General features: G+C 50.4%; 1 protein-coding gene across 12 annotated transcripts in view; it reads left to right on the forward strand.

The window, feature by feature from the left end:
* ARHGEF9 (Cdc42 guanine nucleotide exchange factor 9) overlaps window positions 1–25,415 on the forward strand; it is a 207,593-nt gene that overhangs the window by 139,443 nt on the left and 42,735 nt on the right. For all 12 annotated transcript variants that reach the window (XM_027893816.1, XM_027893818.1, XM_027893820.1 and 9 more), the window contains 3 exons: window positions 5,376–5,555; window positions 17,463–17,654; window positions 24,079–24,258. In XM_027893816.1, the coding sequence (XP_027749617.1) occupies window positions 5,376–5,555; window positions 17,463–17,654; window positions 24,079–24,258 (552 nt within the window). The remainder of the gene's footprint in view (window positions 1–5,375; window positions 5,556–17,462; window positions 17,655–24,078; window positions 24,259–25,415) is intronic.

The following is a 25,415-nucleotide window of genomic DNA, read 5'->3' on the forward strand; positions in this document are numbered from 1 at the left end:
CTTATTTCGACAGGGAGAGTTAGTTTATCTTGATAGCAGTGCCACCACAGCATGGCCAGGAGAGAAAATTGCAAAATCCTGAGTCAAACTACTACTTTTGACCTCCTTCCTTCTATTCCTTGGAAGCTCCCACTGTGGCATTAATGCCAGTCCTTCTCCTTTGGCTTTGGAAAGCGCGAGGGAAGAAGGAAACAGTCGGGCTCATTGGCCAGATGGGCCTTTCTGAGCTTTCCCAGTGCTGATGGGGACACTCTTCAGCATCCCTGCCCTGGCTTGCCCTGCTGGGCTAGGCTGGCACTGGTTGGGACTTGCAGAGTCCTCTGAGCCCCTTTATTTACTGTTTGTTGTTATTGTCATTTTATTTTGGCAGCACCTCTTAGTGTAATTCAGTATTTCCAGTGGCCACGTTCCATCCTGGAAGAGAAAGCAAAATCCTCATGGACCTTAAATAGGAATGATTTAATTCCTTCCCCCTGAGTTTGCTTGCTGTTGTAAAGCACTCACCTGTTGTAGCTGAGTGTTGGGAGTGCCTTAAATGAGCATCTGCAGAGGGAGGGTTTGTGACTGAATTGTTGGGGGTTTGCAGGGGGCTTTGGAAACCTGTGTGGAAATTCCCTGGGAAGGCTGAAGTGTGTGTGATCCTGGTGATACAGGGATAACACCCCCTGTTCTTAGTGTGTGCCAGAAATGGGCCAGCTGTGCATATAATTAAGGGGAGCATTGTCTCTTTTCCCTTTTTTCTTTTCCTCCTTAAGTCAATTCGTTTGTGGTGCTGGGACATGGAAGTGACCCCTCACCTGTGTGTCCTGGAATTTACCTTTGCCCATTCCCAGGTGTTTGCTGGGAGGTGAGGAAGGGCCCAAGGCAAGCAGTGACTCTCCCAGTAGTTAATCTGGTCTTCTGCCCACTGAGAAAGGTTTTTCTCCACCCCAGAAAGTGCTCTGGTGTCTCCTGTAAAACTGGCAACGTTATTCTCAGGTGTGTTGTTCCAAAACGCTCCTGGCCATTTCTGCACTGATGTTACGTGGTGAAAGTGCCAAGGAATTTTCTCCTTGGGCTCTTTAGTTTGAACAACCAACTGACAAGAATAATTGATTTTAATAAGAACTAGGACTTTCACCTGGAAGACAAACCATGTTCAGGGTATGTCAGAACGAATGTACTTGTCACCTACTGCATTTCTTCTCGGTGCCTGCTTCTTCTCATGGGAAGGACGCTTTGCCCAAGTATCTGTGTCCTCATTGTTGTAAATTTACAAGGCTGAGATTTTGTGAATTCTCCTGGTGGCCATGGAGAACATAACTCTATTTCCAGCAACCTTCACCACGCAGAAAACTGCTGTGTCCAGAGGAGTGCTGTTTAATATCTGACTATTCCTACTGTGATTATTATGGTTAAAGGCAGGTCTTTGTTACCCCATTTTAGGGATGGCCAAATTGTAGCTGGGAGGAATGTAAGATGCTGGAAGTGCAAACTTCTGCATCAGCCACTTAAACACAGAGAATCGTAATCTCTAGGGCAGGATTCACCTGCCTGGAAGGTGGGTGGCTGAAATAGCCCAGATGAATCCCACCCGCTCCAGATGTGTCTCTTCACTGGTTAAAAAGGACTCCAGAGGAGTGTCTGAGCTGCTGGGTGATAACAGAGTGATAAGAGAAAAGTTCCTTTCAAGGTCTTTCGGCTCTGACCACAGCGCTGAGACCCAGCTTTGAAACCGAGAGACGTGAACTTTCTGGAGTGAAGAGCCCCTGTGTTGAATTCTCTCAGAAAATAATATTTCATGCTGACCTTTCTCCAGTTCATCATCTCCTGCTGCTGCAGATGTCAGGTCCTGTCTCCATATCCCTGCCCTGAGAGGGCTGGACGGCTCCACGGATGCAGCAAGATGTCTGGCAAGATAAATTAAACCGGATCTTTTAATTTTAGGCTCTGACATTCTCTCAATGGACTCAGCGCGTGTGATGGCTGGAACTCCAGTTCTGCCATCCCACTGCCATCCTCTTTTAACAGGCTGAGCTGTGTTTGCATTCTGAAAGGCCAGGGCTTGCTTGCAGGGTTCCTGGCACGTGGATCCCTTCCTTGGGCCAACAGTAAGGACCAGGGGCTGGGAGGGACCAGCCAGAGGGGCCTTTCTTCTGTGAGCTGGCACGAGAACCAAGGCCTTGGAGCCTTTCTCCTTGACATCAAGAAGCACCTTGCAAAGCCTCCCCGGCTCCTGACATCCCCTGAAAGCACCTTCCAGAGCTCTGTGTTAACAGCAGAAAAAGGCTGAGGTGTCACCCCCTGTCCCTCTCTGTCCCTCTGCAGTCCCTGCCGCCCTCAGGGCTGGGATTTTGTGCCTCGGGCTCGGAAATGCATTTTTGCAGAGTAGGCGAGGAGGGTTTAAAACACAGTCCCTCTGAAGTTTGGTTTCAGTGACGTTTCTGTGGCAGTTTGTGCCCAGAACTGCCTGTGTGTGAAGTGACAGCAAAGTCTATGTCAGCTGAAGCAGAAGCAGCAGGAACAGGGCTCTGCGTAACAGCTCCATTCCTGGTTCCTCATCACTGGAAAACAGACTAAAATACCCAATGGCATTAACAAAAGGAACAAGTGTCAGGCCAAACCGAGTCATTTTTTGACAAGAAAACCGATTTTCCAGCCAAAGAGAACGTACCCAACTGCATTTACTTAGATAAGCTGACTGCAAGATCCCAGTGAGCCACGGGTGGGAGGTGGCCAAGGGCAAAGGGGGACATGTGAGGTATTACTGCGAGATTTCTGTGACACTGGAATAAATTTTTCATGCTGTTTCACAGATCTCTGGTAAGGTCTCTTTGGGAATAGTATTTGCAGATCTGGTCATCTGTGTTCAGGGAAGATGCAGGGAAAGTACCTGGATGTCTAAGAGGACTGGCGAAATGCCTGGGGGAAGGAGGAGCTGTGGGCCAGGACAGGGCTGGGAGGGCAGAACTTGCTTAAACTGGGAAACCACACTTGGACAGGGGCCATAAATACTGCAGAGGGGAAGCAGTGGTGAAGGAGAAGAGCTCAGTCCTGGCAGAAGAGCACATGACTCTTAATTGGTCTTGAGTGGGGATTTCTTCAGCTGTGGAGTTTCATCCCCTCCAGATCTGTCTTTGTCATTTAAACTGGTCCCTATTTCTAAAAAGATCCAGGACCCTCCATTTAGGGCAGAGCAAGGGATGGTGAGGAAGCACTGAAACATGTCACTACCTTGGCTGAGAACTCAGATGTTGCCCTGGAATCAGAAATCAGTCTCTGTAACTGTTATTTCTCCAGATGTAGTCACCCTGCTTTGCTGAGCATTGGGGTGAACTGGGGGTCCATCACCATCTGGCTCCAGGTGCTGCTCATTTGGATGGGACCCTCTGGTGCCCAGCTGCTTCCAGCCCTGTATCCAAAGCCCAGGCATGGGATAACCCCACACTAAAGCAGGAGATACCTCTGCTGTGAGTTCAGCTCATTGCTTGACTCTTCAGTGTTTGCTGTCCCATGTCAGGGGATCTTGTGAGGCTCGTGTGTGCAAGTCCCCTGTGCGGTACAGCCGTGTTTCTTTTGCAGCTGATTTTGAATTAGAAAGGATGATTTGTCGAAATGGAAGCAGGAGGAATATTGTTTTACTTTGCTGCAGGAACAAGAGAGGCCCACTGCCTAGACCTGTCTGGGTTTTGAGGATGAAAGTTAAGCCTTGCAGGTCTCGTTGCTTTGTGTACAGCTGACTAATAACTGAAGAGTTGGAACTGCAGCTCTGATTGTCCCAAACCCAAGGAGCTTGATTTCTTAAAGGAAAGCCAGTTCAAGGCAAATGGTAGATCAGGTCCTTTAATCTGTTGACTGGATTGCCTGTAGGACATGAGTGTCCTTCTCTTTTTATGCCAAGAACCCTCAAGCAGTGCTAGAAGGTTCCCTGCAAGTTCTCAGTGTGCAGTTGGTGATTAGCAGGTGTTTTGGAGAGCCAGACTTAGGAAAGAGCCATTAAGAGCTCTGTAACCATTGCTTCTACACTTGGATAACCACTGTGATGGGTCTGTGTGCTTTGTGTTCCCTGCCTGAGCCGAGAGGACACTGTGGCTGGAAGAGCCTCGCCATGTGGAAGGTCTGTAATGGTCTGTAGTAGTCACAGTGCTGAGCTCTGTCCTTGTGAGCTGAAACTGTGATTTGGAGGCGAGCCCAAGTCTATGTCCAGGGCAGAATTAATGAGCGAGGTTCAGGGTGGCCCTGACAGGCTAATAAGCATATGGGTGAAGGGTGTGTTTGCTGGGGCAGCCTCACTGCTCAGTGCAGAGTTCCTGCAGTGGGCAAAACACAAACACAATTTACTATTCTGTTGAAAAACACACGACTGTCAGTCAGAGGAGCAGTGAGTGTCCCGGGCACGGATGGATGGTTTGTCTGTGCAAGCACAAGCAGCACTGTTGGGATCAGTCCTTCCTGCCAGCATTAAGCAGGAGTTTCATATCTATCTCAGCCCCAAGGCAGCCAGAGCTCCAGGCGGGTTTGGATGATCCTCTGGGGCACAGGGGGTGACTCTTGGGGCTGGGCCTGTGCAGGGCTGAGGGTTGGACTGGATGGTCCCTGTGGGTCCCTTCCAGCTCAGCACACTCTGTAGTGGTGTGTGGTTCTGTGGAGCTCGGTGGCTCTCAGTGATAAGATCAGGGTTGTGCCACGGTGCTGGCCCAGCTCGGAGGCTCCACACGAGTGGTGTGCTGTAGGATCTGTCAGACACCGGTGTGGGCTCAGTCCAGTTTCCAGCAGGCTCTGCTCTGTCAGCACAGCCAGTGCCAGCAGGTTCCCTGAGCTGGGCTGTGCCCCAGGTCAGGTCTGGAGCAGGTCACCAGGGTGCCACCGTGCCCTTCTGAGCTGCTGGGGAGCTGGAGGATCTCAAAAGCAAGGGATGTCAGTACATCACCAGCACTAAAATGGGGAACTTCCACTTCAAAAAAAAAAGTGTTCTTCTGGTTACATGTGCTGCCTTTGCTTGGATTTGCATGGAAAGCCCCTGAGCCTCTGACACTCCGACCGAGCAAACTTGCTCTGAAGTGAGAATTCCTTTGCAGGACACCATCGCTTGGTTTTGTTCCATTTTTGGGAAGTGTGCGTTCTGCTGGTGGAATTGTCCCTGGAAGCCGTACCCCTGCCAGATGTGCATGCTCCTAACACAGCGTGGTGGCGGGAAGGAGGTGGTGCTGCTGTCCCAGGAGCTGGGCCGTTGCATGGAGGGGAGCAGGATGGAGGGCCGTGAGGGGGGAGTTCCGTGGACTGGGAAGCAGGGCAGTTGTTGGCCGCTGGCTGAGCGCTTTGCTGTGTCTGCTGCTGTGCACGTGTGGGGGTCGGGGATCAGGACATGCATTGACTGTGGTTTTCTGTCTCCCAAGCTGATCAGTGGTGGTTCCATTGTAAGTGCTGAGGCAGTATGGGATCACGTCACCATGGCCAACCGGGAGTTGGCGTTTAAAGCAGGAGACGTTATCAAGGTCCTGGATGCTTCCAACAAGGACTGGTGGTGGGGTCAGATCGATGATGAAGAAGGATGGTTTCCAGCCAGCTTCGTGAGGGTGAGTGACTTTCCTCTTTTTCCTGTTGTAATGAATCACTGCTGATCAGAGCATCAAGGAACTGAGCTGTTGCTGTGTTTGTTCTGCTTAATTCCACTGTGTTTATTTTCTGACAGAAAATGGGGAGCAAGGAAGGTTTCAAAAGAAATTAGTGGGGTAGAGGGAGGCTCTGGTTTTCTGTGCTCTTGGGATGTGGAGGTGGCCTTTGCTGTGTGTCTGTTGTGGCCTCCCTCCTTAAGCAGTTCTTTGTAAAAACAGTTCAGTTTTGTGGGGTCTGCAAGTAGATGGTTTGGTGGGGCTTAGAAGTTCATCAGCTACAGGGGATGCCCTGGGACATGTTCAGGGCCAGGCTGGACGGGACATGGAGAAACCTGGGCTAGTGGAAGCTGTCCCTGCCCATGGCAGGGGAGTGGAACAACATGAGCTTTAAAATCCCTTTAAATCCAAACCATTCTGGGATCTGAATGAGCTTTGTGTGGCACAGGGAGGTGTCAGCCCTCCCCTTTTCCAAATCACTGCTGCGTTTTGACTCTCCAACAGTTTTGGATGTAAAATTACTTCACCAGTTAGTCTGTGACCAGCTCTGGTTATTTTTTTAAGGAGACAAAGGACCATTTTGTCTCTGTTTTTCTGCTGTAGCAGGTTTGCTGTCCCAGCCATCTCCAGAGATGATCCAGCCTTTTACAAATAAGGAGGATTTCAGCATTTAATGTTTTTTTTTTTTTGCCCACTATGTGACGGAAGTGCAAAGGGATAAGAAGATACCCTTTCTGCTATCGTCAGCTCCTGCCACATTCTTTGGGTGCTCCTGAGTCTTCCTCAGGGAGTCAAGATGTCACCTTTGGCCTTCTGCACTTCCCTCTCCTCTCTCTCCTGCCTGGGGTTCAGGAGGCAGGATCAGAGATTGAATTCCTTTAGAAGTTTAGGAGACACGGTTCAAAAAATGCAGATTTCTTTTGCCTTGTAAGATGGTGTGAGATGTGACTCTTGCCCCACCCTTCCAGGCCATCTGACAGGGTGGGCAGTGGCCAGGGGAGGACTGTTCTCCCTGAGACATGCACTGAAGACTTTCTGCATCCCAAGGAGATCCCACCTTTGCTTTGGTTCTCTCTCTTGTCTCACCTTGTTCTCTGAACCCTCCCTCTTCTGGGCATCCCTGAATCATCAGCATCTCTATGTGATTGATCACCTGGGAAATAGCCGTGTGGATTAGGAAAATTGGGTAAAATTGTATGATCTGGTGTTTCCTCTGGTGTTACAGTGACCACCAATGAGGAACCCAGCCCTTTGCTTGCTGCTGCCTCCCCAGCACACAATGTTTTCCCCTCTGATACTCAGGGTGCAGCTCTTGGGTCTCCCCCAGGACTGGCCAGTGCCAAGAGCAGGAGATCAGTGGCTGGAACTGGAGCCTGGGCCACTTGAAAAAGATTGTGCTGTTATTCTTTCCCAGAATAATAACGATTTTGTGAGTCTGACCCTGCAGCCAGTGGAGGCAACAAGTCTGGAAAATGGATTTGTATCAGGTGTGATGGAGGTGAAAACCTTCCTGCAGAAACACTCCCACCTGTGTCACTAACACATCTCCTCTGCTGCAGCTGGAAGGGCTGAACAAGAACAATCTGTCTCAGTATTTTTGCTTGATTTAGAGACTAAATGTTCTGAGCCAGTTTAACTCCTCAGTGCATTGACCAGTGCTGTTTTCTTTGGGATTCTGGGGAGAAGATTTACCCCCCTTTTTTGTGTGATGTCATAAACATCCTGTTCATAGGAGGTTTAAGAACAGTCTGCTTTTGCTCTGCCCTGTTTTCTGGATCACCACACCCAACAGCTGAATGAGCAAGTCCCAAACCCATGGATCATTCAGCTTGGCTGAACTCTCCCTCCTTCCCTACACTTTTCAAAGGCTGGGAGGGTGGGTTTAGAAACTGGGAAAAACAGAGGAGAGGAGTGAGTGAGTCTCAGACTCTTCTCTCTACAAGTGTCTGATCGAGGTCCTGGAACGAACCTCAGTGCTGAGTGTCACAGTGGCCTTGCCAGGCAGCTTTCCTGCCCCTTCTGCCCAAAGTCACAGCCCTGTGGCTTCACTTTTCTCCGGTGAGATCAGTCCTTCCATCAGCTCTGCCAGAGGCTGGCTTGGCTGTTCCATCTGGGAGACACTTGCTGAGGGTGGTGTGGGACCAGCACCTGCCCTGGCCCAGACTGATGCACTCCTGAAGGGGAGCACTGCCTGGCTCTGCTGCCCTGGGGGAGAATTATTATTTCAGAATAAGAACTCCGGCCCATTTTGTCCACAGGTCTTCAAGGGAGGCTGGAGGGGAAGATTTGCCCCCTGGGTTTCCAAAGCAGCTGAATAAGAACTGAGAGAAGAGCAGCTGATGGCTCTTTCATCATGAGGAAGCTGGGTTTTGCTCTGTTTTATTTTGAGCCACGATGCCAGAAAACTGCCTGATTTAGCCTTGGTGGTTCTAGTTTTACTTGCAAAATAATTGCCTTTCTCCATATTTCTCTTATGCAAGTAGCAGGAGGAAAAGAGAACAACAGCATGTTGATTAGCAGAATAGGAATAGCACCCAAGTGAGGGATGGCAGACAGACCAGACAGGTATAAAAACAAATAGGATTAATTTCGGGATATTTTAGACTTCAGGGCTCTTGTAAGTACTACCAGTGGCTGCAGCAGAAGATCACTGCACAGTTGGGTTCCTCTGAAAGTCCTTTGGATCACTTCTGAGGACAAAACTGGGCTGCAAACCTAGTTTGCAGTGACATGTCTGACGCTTCTTGCTCTGCAGCCAGATCATCTGAAAACCTTTGGCAAAGCACTTGGCACTCACGAAATCTCATAGCAGGAAACTTCACATTTGCAAGTGGAGAGGAAAACAGGAACCTGCTGATTCCCTTGGCCTCCTTTACACACAGAGTCAGGGGGTGGAAAACAAAAATTGCCTGTGCATGCAGGAGTTGTTGTCTCCATGCTCACACCTGCAGTAATCCTCTCAGTAGCCTGAGACTTGGCTGGAAGAAAGGGGGAGAGGGGAAAGCCATAGAGTTTGGGAGCACAACAACTCTCAAGGAGAAACTGGATGATTGAGCAGTGCTTTTTGGGGGAGAGAAAAAGCACAACACAAGAGAACTAAAATTTGGAGTTATTAAGGAGCGGTCATTGGTTTCTGCAGGGAGCTGCTGCACTCAGGGAGGTGGTTATGAAAACCCATGAGTCAGAGAGGAGGATAAGAACCAAATTTAAGGCTCAGTAATGAACTGAGTTTAGGACAGGTGAAGGTATCTGTGTTGTATTTTAGTGCATGTTATCAGTGATCCTGGGCACCCACAGGGTGCAGCCATCAACCCCCTGATCAGTGCATGGTGCCTTTGAACGTCCTGTGAACTTCCAGTGGTCTGGCAGGTTGGGAGGTGCAACTGGAAAAGCCAGCAGGAATTTTAAACAGGAATTTTAAACTTAGAGTTTAAAATTGTAGAGGACAAAAAAACCATATCCTAAGTTTTAGAGCTGAATTTACTGGTCTGCACCCTCTGAAAAGATTAGAAATGAAGTTAAACTTGATTTCAGCACTAATTCATTAAGATAACTAACTGGGTTGATACCCCTTACAACTCCTCTTTCTGGGAAGCACAGGATGCGTACAATTGTTGGTGCAAGTATTATATATGTGAGTTTTTGCATAGCAGCACATCCAGCATCGACATGTGCTCAAAAAGTGAGGCTGAGTGTTGGTAGGGAGGGATTTCCAGCACAGAGTAACAGTCAGTGCTGCACAACAGACTGTTGTACCTTGAGGGCTCTTTTAGAAAACACAGTAAGTCTGAAACCAAAATTTTGCTTGCAGAGCCCCCCATCGTCATCCCAAACAGCCCAGGTGAGACACTCCAACCACAGGAAGTCAAATGGCTTTGTGTTTGGGCTCTGCTGTATTTCCACTGAAAAAGAAATAAAGAAGGTGAAGCTGATGGCTGTTTAGTGCAGTGGAACCTTCCCCCAGAGCCATGGCAGAGTGCCCCTGTCCTGGGCAGAGGGGGGATTTATTCCTGGGGGAAGCTCTCCACAGTCTCTTTGGATCCAAGAGGCAGACTGAGTTTCCAGAATGTATTTCTTCTCATCAGCAGTGACTCTCCTTTCTTACGTTACAAAGCCAAGGTAAAGGGAAAAGCTGGGGCTGAGGAGGTTTTACTGCAGCTGCTTCCAGGGCCTGAGTTGTTGTGCAGAAGTGAGAGGTCTTCCCAAGGCCTGAGCAAGGAGGGTGTCTGAATTCTTTGTGTTCTGTACCTCTTCCAGGAGAAGATGCAGGGGTGGAGGAGAGCAGCAGCATGTTCTCTCTCACCATTGCCTTGGTTCCCCCAAGTGTTGTAATTTTAGATTGATTTTCCTGCTGAAAAGCTGCCTTTGACCCACTTTATTTTCTGCTCCTAAAGGAGAAGTGCTGGATAAATTGGAATGAGCTTTTAAGGTGCAGTGGAGGAGGAGACTCTAAACTCAGAGCCTTGTCCCAGGGCCTGGCAGCTCATACCTTTATTGGGTAGGTGGGTTTAGCTTTTACAGTAGGAGTTGTGACTGCTCTGTACTGCAGATGTAATTCCAAGAGCCAGCCACATCTGCTGTTTCTTGCCTTTAAAATCTGATTATATCTTGATACAGCAGCTCATCACTTACCTGCTCTTCCCTCTGCTGCAGTCCCTGCATTTGCATTCCCTTAGCAGTGGTGGCAGTGGCACCAAGGTGAGATTTCCAGAGGAGAGAGGGTGGTGCTGAGGTGGCATCACCTGTTGGACGTGCAGAGCGGGATGTGCTGCAGTGCCTGCTGCAGTCACTGCCTTCTAAAGGAGATTTTATTCTCCCGTGGCAAATCCAGCATAAAAATAGCTCTGGTGGAGGTCTGGGCGCAGCACAGAGGCAGGATGGGCTGCAGAAGTTTGGGGTTTTTAAAGTCAGGCAGCATTTGAGCCCCGAGTGCTGCCCGTGCTCTGCAGCCACACAGCTCGTGCCCCCCGACAGGTCACATCCCTCGGGTCCCCGCGGGGCAGGCACTGCCACTTTGCCCATGCAAGCTGCCTTGCAGGAGCACAACCACAATTTTAAGGCCGTTCTTTGAGTCAGGCAAGCCAGGCACGAATCTCCACAGCCCCTCCCCTGTCCCCTGCCAGGGGGGTCGTGAGGGAAGAGCCTTCCCCCTCCCAGGGGTCTGCAGTGAGCTCTGAGCTTCCACTCCTCCCCCTTGTGCATCCCACGTGCCACCACACAGCAGGGGCTTTTGGCTTTTAGAAAATGGGGAGAGCTGAGCCCTAATTCCTAGTATTTTGATGGATAAAGCAAAGCACTTCAACTTCATTTCAGTGTCCAAGACATTTTTGCTGCGTGGTGGAGCTCCAGCCCCCAGGAATCTGTGCATTTGGACTGCAGGAAACAGGGAGTAAGCACAGGGCCAGTTCCTCAGAGTTGTTTTTGTTCACCTCTCATGAATACAGAGCCTGAAGCTGGCCCTATAGAATCCCCTGCTCTTTCCTTTTCCAGAAATAAGGGTATTTTGCACCTTGGGTAAAGGGAATTTCTGAGTCTGGGAATGGAGAGTTTTAGAGGGAAGAGCAAGAACTGGAAGTGGGTTTGCAGGAGGGAAAGAGAGAGTATCCAGGAGCCTGTGAGCTGGAGGAAGGTGAAGGATGGTGAGGTTGGAGGCAGATTACAGAGGGAAAAATTCAGGCTGCAGAAGAAAATAGTGGTGGGACCACGGGAGGAAAAAGAGCAACTTCGCTTCGACTGCTTTTCCTTCTACTGACAGACATGCAGTTCCCTGTCCTGGAAGAGGATACAGGGAGGTGGGCTGGTGTCCCAACAACCAGCATCCCACCCACAGCCCCACAGCTGGCTGTGCCTGCAGCAGGGCAGGGGCTGGGCCCCCGGGGAGCACACACAGGTCCTCCCCCCTCTCTGAGGGCAGGGAAGGGGAAACGCCTCTGCAGAGCCAGGCCAGGCTGGGCTCCCTCCTGGGGGCAGGGAGAGGCTGTGCCTGGATCGCTGGAGTGACACCAGGAGACGGATGATGCTTTACTTATGCAAAGCTCTACACCAGAGCCCTCCTTGATTGCAAATAAGCAAGCGATCTCCTTAATCCAGTGTCAGTCCAGCGGAGCAGGAATGGCACACAGGGCTGCAAACAAGGGCACTGCACCAGCGAACACCAGCTCAGGGAGCGAGGGAAAGGGGCAAATCCTGCTGAGCAGGGCAGCGTGGCCAGGTGGGAAATAGTCCTGTGGTGCAGTGGATTTCTGGAGGGTGTTGGAGCCTCTGGCACTCCTGAGCATTTGTAGGGCCAGTGACACTGTAATCCACTGACTGTCCCAGGTGCTGGTGAAGCCTGGGCTGCTCACACTGGTGCTGGTTATAAAATCACTGGTGAGCAGATTCCCTGGAATGGCAACAGCTCTCCAAGTGTCATTAATCTGCCACATTATTTAATTGTGAGCTAGGATCCGGAATGGCACTTTATCTACTAGTTTTCTCCTTGTGAATATCCACTGGAAGGAGATTAATAATCCAGATGGCTGGTAAAATGTTTGTTTTATCGTGGTTTCTGATTAGCATGAGATGATCAGTCCTCAGTGCCTGTTCAAGTAAAATGTCCTCTACATGCAGTGCATGCACTCAGCAGGGTCAATATGCAATAATTGCAGGTCAGCTCATGCTGGACCAGTGCCATTGGGTGATTTTATGCACCATTTGGGTATAGCTTCAAATTGGTGAATCAAATTTATAGAATTTGATATCATAGATTCACAGCCTAGTTTGGGTTGGAAGGGATCTAAAAGGCCATCCAGTCCTACTCCCACTATCCCAGGTTGCTCCAGCCTGGCCTTGGATGCTTCCAGGGATCCAGGGGCAGCCACAGCTTCTCTGGGCAACCTGTGCCAGGGCCTGCCCACCCTCACAGGGAAAAAAATCCTTCCCACTATCCCATCTCTCCCTGCCCTCTGGCAGTGGGAAGCCATTCCCTGTGTCCTGTCCCTCCAGGCCCTTGTCCCAAATCCCTCTCCAGCTCTCCTGGAGCCCCTTTAGGGTGGAAGGGGCTCTCAGATCTGTAACCACCCTGTCAAAAGTCACTAAATTTGCCAGGCACAGTTTTCCCTCAGTGCAGCCACTTTGACTCTCATGAGTCACCTTCTTGTTTTCCATGTGCCTTAGCTTGTTTTCCAGGAGGATCTGCTCCACGATGGTGCTGGGCACTGAGGTGAGCCTGGCTGGCCTGTAGCTCCCTGGGTCTTCCTTTTGTCCCTTTTTAGAAGGATATCAATCACACAGAGCATAAACTAGCACAATGCAATGATCAGCTCTCCCTGGCTCCCAGAACTGGTCCTTAGGGAAAAGGGACTTTTTTCTTTGACTCTTTTCCTTTTATCTGCCTCTGCAAGTTATTCCATTACGCAGGAGCTGGTCATGACTTCCCAATTAGGGTTGAATTTTGAAATAGGACTGGGAGCCTCACGATAAGCCTGTTCCTCTCCACGTGTACCGTGGCCTTTCAATGGGAAACATCACGTAGGATGAACATTACGCAACTTGAGGTTTTTCCCCTCTGTAGTTTTTGTTGGTTTCTTTTAATTAATTCTTGACACAAAGGGTTTGAAATGGCTCTGGGGGCAGCCTTGGTTGTTTTGATGCTGGGCCTTTTTCATGGCGTGGGGGAACCCACACAGTGCTGAGTTATTTCACTTGCATTGCAGAGGTGTTTAAAGGGACACTGGAGGCTGATTTATTGTTGTAGGGTTGTTGATAGTTGATGAACAGCTGTTGTTATTTATCCTTAAAAAACCAGTGGCAGTGGATGCAATAACTTAGTCTGCTGTCCCAGCCCCCTGTCTGTGCCCACCACAGCCCTGGAGTGCTGAGCAGGACAGGATGGAGCCTCGAGAGGCTGCTTGGAATCCAGGTGAGCAGCAGAGCTGACATCCCATCTCTGCTCCCTGGAGAGCCCCACAGGAGCTTCCCATGAGTGACAGCCACCCATCCTGAGCTGGGAAGGCAGGGGAGATGGGGTGAAACTGGGAGAAAACTTGAGTTACGAAGTTTCTTTTATAAAAAAGCACTGGGAAGAGGGTACACCTGTGTATTTGTATCCAGTGCACATTGGAAAGATGGGGAGGAGATGGACCTTTTCCCATCAGTGGGATCTCAGCTGTTCTCCACAGGAAGGAGGTCAGGTATTTCAGGCAGGAGAGTGTTTTGGGGAGAGTCCCATGTGTCTGAAACATAGTGAACATCCTCCTTACAGGTGACTGGGCTAAAATAGGAACGCTGCAGAGTTTTCTAAATCAACTAACCATGACATTTAATAAGTTTGTGGGCAAAGCCAGTGTCACCCCCTGTGCTGTTCCACCCGGCTGTCACCTGCACTGAAGCAGAGAGGATCCAGCTTGGGGTGGTGGCACTGGGACACAGGACACAGCTAACCCTTTAAGTGCCACCTCCCCACGTCCCAGCACAGGCACAAGAGGATTTGAGGGCTGAAGGTGCGAAACCAGCATCAGACCACAGGTCTGTCTCTCGAGGTTGGTGCTCCTGGATGAGTACAAGAGCTTGGGGAGCCCACAGTGACGCACTGGCATCCATATTGCAACGTCTGCCCGAGTTTGTCTGTGATTATCCCTGGTTCTAGGTGGGGAAAGCCTCCTCCAGTTCCAGTGACTGGCCCAAGGTCAGTGGCAGAGCTGGCAGTGTGCCTCAGCTTTTGTGAGTCATGGTCCAAACTTCAAAAGATGCCCTGGAAGAATGACCCAGGCTGGAATTTCAGAGAGCTTTAGAGGCTAAGACAGAAAGCAGGAGTGTTTGAACAGCACAGTGGGATTCATCCTTCCAGCAGCTGAGGCTGGAGACCGTGGGGTGGGAGGCACCTTCAGCTTCCTCTGGGTCCAATGAAACTGTTGCAGTTGTTTTTAATCTAAGGCAGAAGTCATCTAGACTAGAGCTGTGTTTTCTGTCCTTTTGGGAACATGAATCCTGGCAGGAAAGAGCAAAAATTTCATTAAGGAAAAAGTCTGGACTCCTGAGATTCCCAGATGAGGAAGGAGGGAGTGTTCCTGCCGTTCACAAAAGGCAGACGGAATTTGAGAAATCGTGGAAGTTTGCAAGCTTGCTGCTTGCCTTGGAGTTTCAAAGCCTTTGGGATTCGTGATTCAAGCTTACACACGCAGTTGTTACGATTAGATCTTTCCTCCTTTATGTTTTAAATAAAAATTGAATTTTTTCTCATGATCATCTGAGTCGAGGAGGTAGAGCTTTAAAAGTGTGCTCTGTTGCCAGACTGGCAGGAGTGTCATAGAACTTGTTAAAAGCTGTTCCAGTTGGGTTTGGGAAAGCTGAAAAATCCTCATGCCCCTCATGGCATCCCGTGGCTCTCTGTCCTTCCCAGGTCCCATTTTCCCTTCTGAGGGTGCCCCCAGGTTTTCCCAGCAGAGCAGTGGGTGTTACTGATACCAGGGGATTGTCCCCTGAGGTCACTTACATCAGCATGGCCAGAGCTCAGCACCAGCACTTGGGCCTTTATTTTTCAGCATATAACCCACACATGGAGTGTTGCTCTGCCTCAGTGTACCCAGAACCTCTTCCAGAGCTCAGAGGGGTTGCTGGGAAGAGCCATGTTTCCTAACCAGCTTTTGGGTTGTTTCTCTGAAAAGAGACATGCTTCTGACATTTGTTTCAGTGTGTCAGGAGAGCTTTTCCATGCCAGATTCTCCTATATTGAGTGGGATTAGATCCATGCCTTCCCTTGCAGTGGCTCAGCCAGGCCTCCCAGTGCTGCTGGACATCCTACAAAACCCCTTTCAGAGATCCATGTGCAGCCCCATAACTGGGAGACAGCAGGAGCCTATCTGTCTTAGCAGCAGATGGCTGGAAAAATCCATCCTGAGGCTGGAGGTGAAGCCCATCCTGAGGGAAGGACCTTGGGAAAGGCCTGCAGAGTGCTCCCAGGGTTCCCATGTCTCCCAGCTGGCACAACAGGGCCTGGCTGGGGTCTCTGACCTGCCCTCTCCCTCAGCTCCAGCCCTGGCTTGGCCTCTGTGAAGGTTTTGGCACATCCCTCTGCTCTCCTGATGTGCAGCAGGAGGTTCCACGTGTCGGTGCAGGGGGACAGGCAGGGCACACGTGGGCACAGCAGGCAGGATGCTGGATCCATTCTGGCTCTGCCACTGGCTCACCTGGGCAGATGGGCTGCCTTGGGATGCACCTGGCACTGCTTGGGCACAGCCCAGGGGCAGCAGCTCAAGGCAGGGCTGGTGGCCCAAGGAAGAGGCATCTTGGTATTTAAATGGGCACTGCTGCCCTACACCCTCATGTCCAGCCCCCAGCAGCTCCAGACACTGGGCACACTTGGGAATGAGTTTGGCTTTTGATTGCTTTGGGGTTGTTTTATCCCCCAGGTTTGCAGCAGCGTTGACATTCTGCTGGAGAAGAGATGGGTTTGGGGGTTTATGGCCTTTAGAACTCCCAGTAGGATGGCAAAACGTGGGAGCTGCACGGGGTGGTTTAGCAGATCACGGTGTTGGTTGGGAAAGCAGGGAAGGAGCATGAGCAGGTTTGGGGGTTTTTACTTCACTAATTTGCAGGAACACTGCCCTTTACAATCTGTTTAAAGCCTAATATAAGCTGAATAATAGGAGTGTATGAAAAACTATTAACACTGAAGGGAAGCCTGGAGATCAGGTTAATGGTGCTGTTAGTTCCCCATGTGCTGTGTGTGTGGACAGTTCCACTGCTCATAGGTACATGAATTTTTATGTTTGAAAGTCCCCAGTATTTGGGCTTTAAATGCTGAGAAGTTTCTTGATTTCCATCGAAGCTGAGGTGATCTATGTAAGACAGGGACGTTTCTGTCAGCTGTAAGCTTTATTTAATGTTTGTTTACAAACTACCTTGAGCCCAGTTTGAGTCAATCAGAATTATTTTAGTCAGGTTTTATTTGGGGGAAAAGGTAACAGAAGGAGGCCCTTGCTCCGTCTGTTGAGTGCAGAGCACAGGCTTGCTCAGAGACACAGACTAGAGAGTGTGTTAACTTTTAGTTTGCAATTTCAGTGTAGGTTTTTTGTTTGATGATGGAAAGAAACTTCAGTGTGCTGCAAACAGAGTGGCACTTTTTCATTGCTTCTTGTAATTATTCAGTTGTAGAATATTCAGTGCTTGGCACCCCTTCCCAAGCTGCCCTCAGCCCCCAGGTTTTCGGAGGCTTACTCAGTGCTGTTCCTGTGGGTTGGGGATCCCAATCTCGGGATGCTGAGAGGGGGGATTTGCCTGAGTCAGAAAAGCTGTTCATGTGAACTGTTGAGGAAATCTGCTGTGAAATGAAATCAATGCTCACTCACATCCCCTGGCCTGGGCTGTTACAGAAACCCCAGGAAAACAGCCTGGGGGTTTTCTGATGTGCACTTCCATTCACATCTCTGAACCGACTCATCTTGGCCTTAAATCAGCCACCTGGAAAGGGCTTATCCCTCCTTCCAGAGGACCCTCCTGTTCAGACAGACCCCAGGTGGAGGTGGGCAGGAACTGGCACAGCAGTGCTTTACCCCAGTACCTGCAGTTCTCCTCAGACTGGTCTGGTTTACACTCGCCCGCCTTGCCTTGGAGCACGTGGCAGCATCCAGGGCTCAGCCACCCTTTCACGTGATTATTTTGTATTTGGGACCAGAACAGCCAACAGCTGCAACCCCTCGCTCATGGGCAGAGCTGGGCAGTGTGTGGGCAGCCTTTGGGGAACCCCAGAAATGGGCTGTGTGGGCTGTGAGCCCTGCTGACCGCCGTGGGGGCAGGGAGGGAGTGGACCTCCCAAAAACCAGCCGACCCTGACTCGTTGGCTCCTGATGCTGCTGTGAATAAGCCCTTTGCTCTCCCCTCTGCTCCTCACAGCTATGGGTAAACCAGGAGGATGGGGTGGAGGAGGGGACCAGCGATGTGCAGAATGGCCACTTGGATCCCAGCGCCGACTGCCTGTGCCTGGGCAGGACCGTGCAGAACCGCGACCAGATGAGAGCCAACGTCATCAACGAGATCATGAGCACCGAGCGCCACTACATCAAACACCTCAAGGACATCTGCGAGGTAGGGCTGGGACCCTGGGGGCTGCCCACAGGGAGGCTTTGTCCAGGGGCTGAGGGTTTGTCCATGGGCTGTGTCCCTGGGAACTCAGCGGGACACAGTGGGCTGTCAGGAGAGGTTTGTCCATGGGTTATTTGGGAAAAAGCCACAGTGCGTTTGAGTGGTGTGTCTATAGAGGAGCAGCATCTGTCGATAAGTATTGATAGTTCTGAGAATTTTCTGCTGGATCTTATAATTCCTTCAGTTTGTATTAACTGAAAGTACAATTTCCTGCCCTTTATTCCATACCTCTTTGACTGAAACATGATGAGGTTGAGAACCTTCAAGCAGTCCTCTTAATTAAAACCCAATGCCATCTACTTTTGAACTTGTGATTGAGGAAATGAGGTTGTAATTAAACCAATCAGTTACCCATGTCATCTGTGCCTCTCATATCAGGTTCACAATTTCCCCTGGCTCAGGATGGCCCCCAGTTGCCTTTGCTTATGGTGAGACTGATGGAAAAATGCTTGCACCATGAGAAATGAAGTACATTAGATTTATCCAGTGGAAGGAAACCAGCAAACAAATGGATTTTAGTGACTGACCCCACTCATCCCCGATTTCATTCTTCTTCATGATGTTACAATTAACCTCTACAACCCCTTGCGTGGGATTAGTGCCCTGAGCTGAGCCCAGCATGCAGAGAGTGTGGTGCTGGGTGTGTAGGGAGGGGAGTGCACAGTTGCCCTGGGAGGGCAGCAGGACAGCTTGGGCATTCTGTGGAGAGCACGTACTTATCTCTGAGAGGCACAAGTTTGCTAGCACCGAAATCAAAGCCCATGGATGCCTTTCAGCTCATCCCTTGGAATGTTTAGGATTTAGTGAGCCTGTGCCCAGTCAGTGTGGTGAAGCCCCTTGTGGATTCTGCTTAGAAGAATGTCTTCCTCCCTTCCTACTTGCTGCCTGTCTCCTGATGAGGCAGAGCAGCCATCCAAAAAGCATCTGTGACTCTTCTCAAATATGGAAGAGTCTTGGGATTTCAATTTGGAAACAAATGAGCTTAATTTCACTGTGCTATTTCAGTCAGGGAGCTTTGCATTGGAGAAGGGAAGAACTGCAGGCACTTTTCCACATACCATTTCTTTTTCTGCATTTGCACTTTTCTGTCAAAAAACTAAATAAACCTTAACTTGCATCTCCAGCCACGTCACTGTGCTTCCAGCCAGGTACAGGTGCAGTGACATCCGTGGGGTGACACTGATTTACTGCACCTAATGGTGTGTCCCAGTTAGGAGAGGGATCTGGAAAGCTCTTGCTTTGCTCTGTGTGATACAAAATGGTATCGAGGGGATAAATCTGACCTCCAGGTAGGGCACCAGGAAATGATTCAGCTGCCTCTGCTAAGGAAGGAGGAGGACTGAGATGGGCATTCTCATCTGTGAAATGATGGGTTGTGCCTCGCTGCAGAGAGCCTCGTTGTGCTCAGTTTAATCAGAGCGATCCCTTTTCCTGGAGAAGGCCCGGAGACAGCTCTGTCATCCCGGGCATTTGGACACAGCGTGACTGGAGATGCAGAGAGTGGCTGGATGGAGCTCCCAGTGCCCCTGATGGATAACAGGTGTGATTTGTGCCTCAGGACGAGCAGGCACCACACAACGCCCGATGAGCTGCAGGAGTGCTCTGACAGTGGCAAATTCCCTGCTTCCCTCGGCTCTTTATTTTAGGGTGTCAGGCGGAACAGCAGCCCTGTGAGGCATTGGAGGGGGTGGCAGAGGGGCCCTGGCTGGGTGGCAAAGCCTGAGCCTGATTTAGTGCTGAGTTTAGCAGTGTGTGGTCATGCTCTTGTTGCTGAGCTGTAATGAATAACAAATCCTAATACCAGAGAGGCACTTTAGGATATGTGGTTGTTACCAAGGATAGTGATTAAGAGCCCTCCCATTTCTCTCTTCTGCTTCAGAATGTATTTCCAACACCTGCTGCTCAATTATTGTACACCATGTTATTACTCAGAACACCCCTGGCATGAGCCTGGCCAAGCCAGGAGCTCAGGAGCTGGCAAACACCAGCTGCTTGGAGGGAGTTCCCCATCCCACTGCCCCACTGCCCCCGGGGATGGTGCTGTGCCCTCACTTAGGGCATGAAGGACTGAACTGCTGCTGGGTGAAACACTTCTGTGGAGATTTGTGCTGGGGGTTAAAAGGTGGAGTTTTGCTTGGATTGCATTATCAGGAGTGGATGGATCATCTGAAATATCACCAAAGGGAAAAATTGGAATGTTCAGCCTGAAGAAGAGAAGCTTTGGGGTGACCTAAGTGGGGCCTTACAGGACCTGAAGGGAGCCTGCAAGAAAGATGGAGAGAGACTATTTACAAGGGCCTGGAGTGACAGGACGAGGGGGGATGGCTTCAAACTGACAGGAGGCAGGGTTAGATGAGATATTGGGAAGGAATTCTTGGCTGGGAGGGTGGGCAGGCCCTGGCACAGGTTGCCCAGAGAAGCTGTGGCTGCCCCAGCCCTGGAAGTGTCCAAGGCCAGGTTGGATGGGGCTTGGAAGTTGGATGGGCCAGTGGAAGGTGTCCCTGCCCGTGGCAGGGGGTGGGACTGGATGGTCTTTAAGGTCCCTTCCAACCCAAACCATTCTGTGATTCTAAGATGATTCTATGAAAAGAAAGAATAAAGAACTGAGCCTTAAGGAAATACCCAGCAGTAGGAATTTCAGGGTTAGCACTTAATGCTTAGAAAAGAAATAAACTACTAAAAACGAGTTTTTTAGGAGGGGTAGCAGTAACCAACCTTACTGGCAGGCAGTGCTGTTCAGCCCTGTACTGTAAAGCACCACATCCTGCTCCCAGGTAACAGGGGCAGGACAAGCGGGAATGGCCTCAAGTTGTGCCAGGGGAGGGTTAGGTTAGATATTAGGAAAAATTTCTTCATGGAAAGGGTTGTAAAGCATTGGAACAGGCTGGCCAGGGCAGTGGTGGAGTCACCATCCCTGTAAATGTAAAACAAATGTGTGGATGAGGCACTTGAGGATGTGTTTTAGTGGTGAGCAAGGTGGTGGTGGTGGACTTGATGATCCTGGAGGGCTTTTCCAATCTTACTGATTCTGTGATTCCATGATTTCCTGGATGTGTGGCCATCTCTGGGCTTGAAAAGAAACCTGCTGCCCCTGGGGTTTGATCCTGGGAGGGCACAGGGTCTGTCCAGGGCAGGAGCCTCGGGGGGAGCAGAGGGGAAGGGAGGGGGTTTGGTTTGGGGAGTGCAGGTGGAAGAACCAGAGGCAGAAGGAAGAGGAGGGTGCCAGGCTTTGAAAAATGAGCAGGATTTGGACTAACAGAGGGATTAGGAAGACACAGCTCAATTTAAGGAGGTGTTAGAGGCAGAAGTGACAGGGCTTGGATGGGAACAGCGAGGCAATTGAGAGATCAAAGGAATCCTCCGTGTTACAAGCCACTGGGAGGTGGGAGGTGGGAAAGGGCAGCCAACTTCCAGTGCTGCATTCTGCTCTTTTCCAAGTAATTTCGCTTTGAATTTATTTTTTAATAATGTCGACTGGATTCCACCTCAGCCTCGCCTGGGTGCCAGGACAGCTCTGAGTGCCGCATGGAACACCTCCTGGTCGCAGCTCAGCGTGTCAGGCCGGGGCCGCTGTGCGGGGCTGACGAGACGAGCCCCCACGTGGTCTGGATCCTTCAGCCTCACTCATCCTCAGAGATGGATGAAAAGCACTTTCTTGTGCTGCCTCAGAGCGAAGCAGCAGAAAACCTGCTTGGCAGCAGTGGTGCCCTCCCTCAGAGGCCCAGGGCTGAGGAGCTGCTGCTTCCCTGGTGTGCCCAGTCTGTCCTCTGTGGATACCAGACTGGAGGGTGACTGCAGAGAGCTCTTTGGGTCTGTGCTGCATATCTGTCTTGCACATCTTGCTTGTCCACACCTTGTTTTTCTGCTTTGGATCTGGCTGATTGTTGCCCTGTTGAGGAACAAGCTTGTGTTCCTCCAGGACTTTGTTCTATATTTTAGTGCAGTCACAGTGCCTGACATTCAGTGGTGGCTGTAACAGGTATTTGAGTAAGTGCTGTAGAATCCTGGCACCAGACATGGCTCTGGTTTGCCTCTTCAGTTCAAAGAGTCTCAGCTTTGCTCTTGTGCTTATTCTGTGTATTTGCATATCAGCACCACACTCACCTGCATGCTCTGAACCCTGCACAGTGTTTTATAACCCAAATGGTGCTATAAAAGCTGAGGGAGGTTACAGGGCATTGTAGACAGCCCTAAAACAGCTCAGAGAGGAAAAAAATTGGAATATCCTCACAGCTGCCTTTGAAGTTACAGCCTGCAGTGGCTGTTACCTCCTCGTTCTCTCCTTCCCCCTGCTCTCAGACAGGCAGCAAGGATGGATGGATGGATGGATGGATGGATGGATGGATGGATGGATGGATAGATGGTCAGTCCAGCTCTCCTAAATCCACTCTGGGGTGAAGAAAACTTAGCACTTAACCTCCTGCAAATACTTTCCAACTTTGGCCTATACTTTAGGGACTACATGGAAAAGTACTTTAAAGAGAGACAGTTTGGCCGCTATTTTTAGGTATTCATTGAGCAAAACACTCTTCAACATCTGCTCATCAGTCAGCTATCCCTTCTCTGAGCAAACCTGACGGGATGAGCAGAAGGAAGATGACATTGTTTTATGTAACAGAAGTAAATTTAGTGGAAAAACTCTGCAGCAGCCTTCTAGCTGCCTCTTGCTGTGTGTTATATATAAATCTTCAGCCTCCCTTTTCCTGCTTGTGCTGGAAACCACCCATCCAAAGGCACTGGCTGGATAGAGAGAATAAGGCTTGGGAACTCCACACATTCCTGTATTTTCCCTGTGCTTTTACAGATGCCTGTGCAGAAATGTGCTGCCTCAGCTCCTGCAAACACGTGACTGTGGCGAAGGGATGAACCAGCACAGGGAGGACGGGAATATGGGAGGATGGGAACAGTCAGGGAAGGATGGGAACAGTCAGGGCGGGAGTCACAGCCAGTGGCAACCCCAGGGCTGAGAGATGTTCGCAGGAATCAGGCAGGGAGGGATGTCACCGAGCAGAGTGGGAGGGCAGGCTACTGCCTGCAGGCAGCCCGGGGCGGGCACAAGTCCCGGCTCAGGCGGCTCGTGGGCATCGCCGGCACCGCCGGCACCGGAGCCCTGCCAGGGGCAGCCTGGCCTCGTGGCAGGGCACAGCTTTTTCTCTGGGTGTTTGCAAAGCCATTCTGAGATAAGCAGGGAAACATGAGCAGCAGCACGGATTGATGCTCTGCGTCGTTCCTCCCGAGTCTGAGTTCTGGTTTGCCCCGCGACCGTCCGGCAGCGTGGGAACCAGCCTGCTCCCGTTCCTCCTGGCCTGGAAAAATGAGACAGGGAAACCCAGGGAAATGAGTCATCAAGGAGCTCCTGCAGGAAGAGAGACCTGGGTTAGGAAATGCAGAAGGTATTCTGTAACTCAGGCTGAAAAGCCAGGAAGCTCAGGGTAACAGCGTCCTCCGAGCTCAGCTGGACATCACAGAGGTTGGGTCCTGGCCAGGTCGGCCAAAGTTGCATTTCTCATTCGTGTGTTTGAAGCTCTCCCCACCAGGAACCACATGGTGAGGCTGAGGGAAGGTTTATTACAGTGTTCCAATGGTTGATTGTGGCCCAGCAGCTGCGTGTCACCAGCTGGCAGTGTGGCTGTGTGACTAAGCATCCTGACTTCCCAAATATAGCATTCCTCTGGAGCTGCTGGCATTTTCTTCCCTCCTTTTTTTTTTTTTCTCTTCCTATATAATAAAGGCAAGCAAAGTAAGCAAAGTCATCTCCTGATGCTCCCCATGTTACTTCTTTTTCAGTTAAGAGGCTGCAGAACGGACCAGGCCAGTTATAGCCTTGCAAAGTTTCTGCTCTAAATCATTATGCTGGGACTCCATGGTCTTAGAAACCGTTTCCAGCCTTAACAATTCTGTGATCCCATGTTGGTCATCCACACAGGTGAAGCACAGGAGGATGAAGTGTTTTGCTCAGTGTCTGTACAACCTTCTCACCCTCCAGCACATCAGCTCTCCTGCCTACCTTGGTGTTCCCTGCAAACTTACTAAGGGTGCATTCAATCCCCTCATCCAGAGCATTGGAAAGGTATTAAACAGACCTTGATAAAGATATCAAACAGCTTCCTTGCCCTGATTGCTGTGGCTGAAAGGAGAAATCAGAGTTGGGCAGATGCTCCAACTCCCCTTGCAGCTTTGCCTGTAACACCATGTGCCGCTGAAGGGGACATGGAAGCAGCAGTGTTTGTGGGAGCTGCTCTGGTGTCAGGTGTTGGAAGGCAGTGGGTTTGGAAGGAGCAGGCCTACAACAGTGGAACACACCTCTCTGGAGCTGTCAGCCAGGTTTTGCTGTTCTCTGCAAATTGCTTTTTCCTGCTCCTTGCAGGGTTACCTAAAGCAGTGCCGGAAGAGGAGGGACATGTTCAGTGATGAACAGCTAAAAATCATCTTTGGGAACATCGAAGACATCTACAGATTTCAGATGGGCTTTGTCCGGGACTTGGAGAAGCAGTACAACAACGAGGACCCCCATCTCAGTGAGATTGGACCGTGTTTCCTGGAGCACGTGAGTGCTGCTGGCATCTTGTTTGGGACTTTGGGGGTTGGTTTGGGAATGGGGGGCTGTGGGTGGGGGTGGGAGGAGAAAAAGTCAGGAGGCAGGAACCACTCAGGGTAACTTTTGTGCGTCACAGTGTTCTGGTTACATATCAGGGACTACTCCATGGCTCTCCATCTGCCTTGTGAGATACAGAGGAGGGAGAACCTAGAGCATACAGCTGGATAGCCCCCAGTACATCTGAATCCCAGCACCTTTTCACATCCACCCTTAATCATGTTATGTAGGTGTGATGTCTCACCTACAGAACCCCCTCACAGGCCTCCTGGTCATGTCATGGGTGAGCAGAAGATTGGAGGAGGTAAGAAGGTTCAGAGAGGTGAAAAGAGGCCTTAATTGTGCATTACACAAGAAAAGTAGAGGAGAGCAGATGCCTGGGCTGTTTCCTGGGGCCCTGAGATGCACTTGCAAGGGATGAAACACCCACACATCTTCAGTTGCCCAGCCCATCCTCCTGTTCCACAGCCATGTACTACAGGAGCTGATAAATTGGCCAGTGTTGGGAACATGTCAGGAAATGTCAAGAAAATGACAGCCCTGCAGTTGAAGGCTTTCCTTGAGGGAGAAGGAAGGGTGGTATCAGAGCTCACAGGTGCTCCTGGGCTGCAGGTCCTGTGCTGGGTCAGGGCTGAGCTGGCAGTTGTTCATTTCCTGCTAGAGAAATTCCTGACAGACATTCCTGAAACTTCAGCAGGGCATCCCTAGAGGTTCACACATCTCTTAGGCATCGCTGGTCCTCTCCTTGAAGGCAGGTTTCCTCCTGAGCCAGGTGCATGAGGTGTTAACAGGCTTTAATCAGAGCCTGCAATCTCTGCTGCTCCTTCCAGAGCAGCATCACATTCCACCTCTGTGCCCAGAAGATGTTCGGAATCTTGGTGAGAATCAGTAGCTAAAATGTCATGACTTGAGGCTGTGCTGTCAAGTCATTGATAGTGACAACAGTAAGAATTGCTGCTGTTATTCAGAGGAAGATCTGAGACTTGCCTGTCGCCAGACAGGGGCTGAAAGCTGGCTGATAAACTCCTGATAAATGATCCCTGTTTAGCCATTTGGGGAAACTGAGGGATGAGGATGGTAAGATCCTGTCCATGGATCTGCAAAGCATT

Source organism: Empidonax traillii, unplaced genomic scaffold (genome assembly GCF_003031625.1).
Source record: "Empidonax traillii isolate 1590-97213 ecotype Southwest subspecies unplaced genomic scaffold, ASM303162v1 scaffold407:size753175, whole genome shotgun sequence".
NCBI classification, from domain to species: Eukaryota; Metazoa; Chordata; class Aves; order Passeriformes; family Tyrannidae; genus Empidonax; species Empidonax traillii.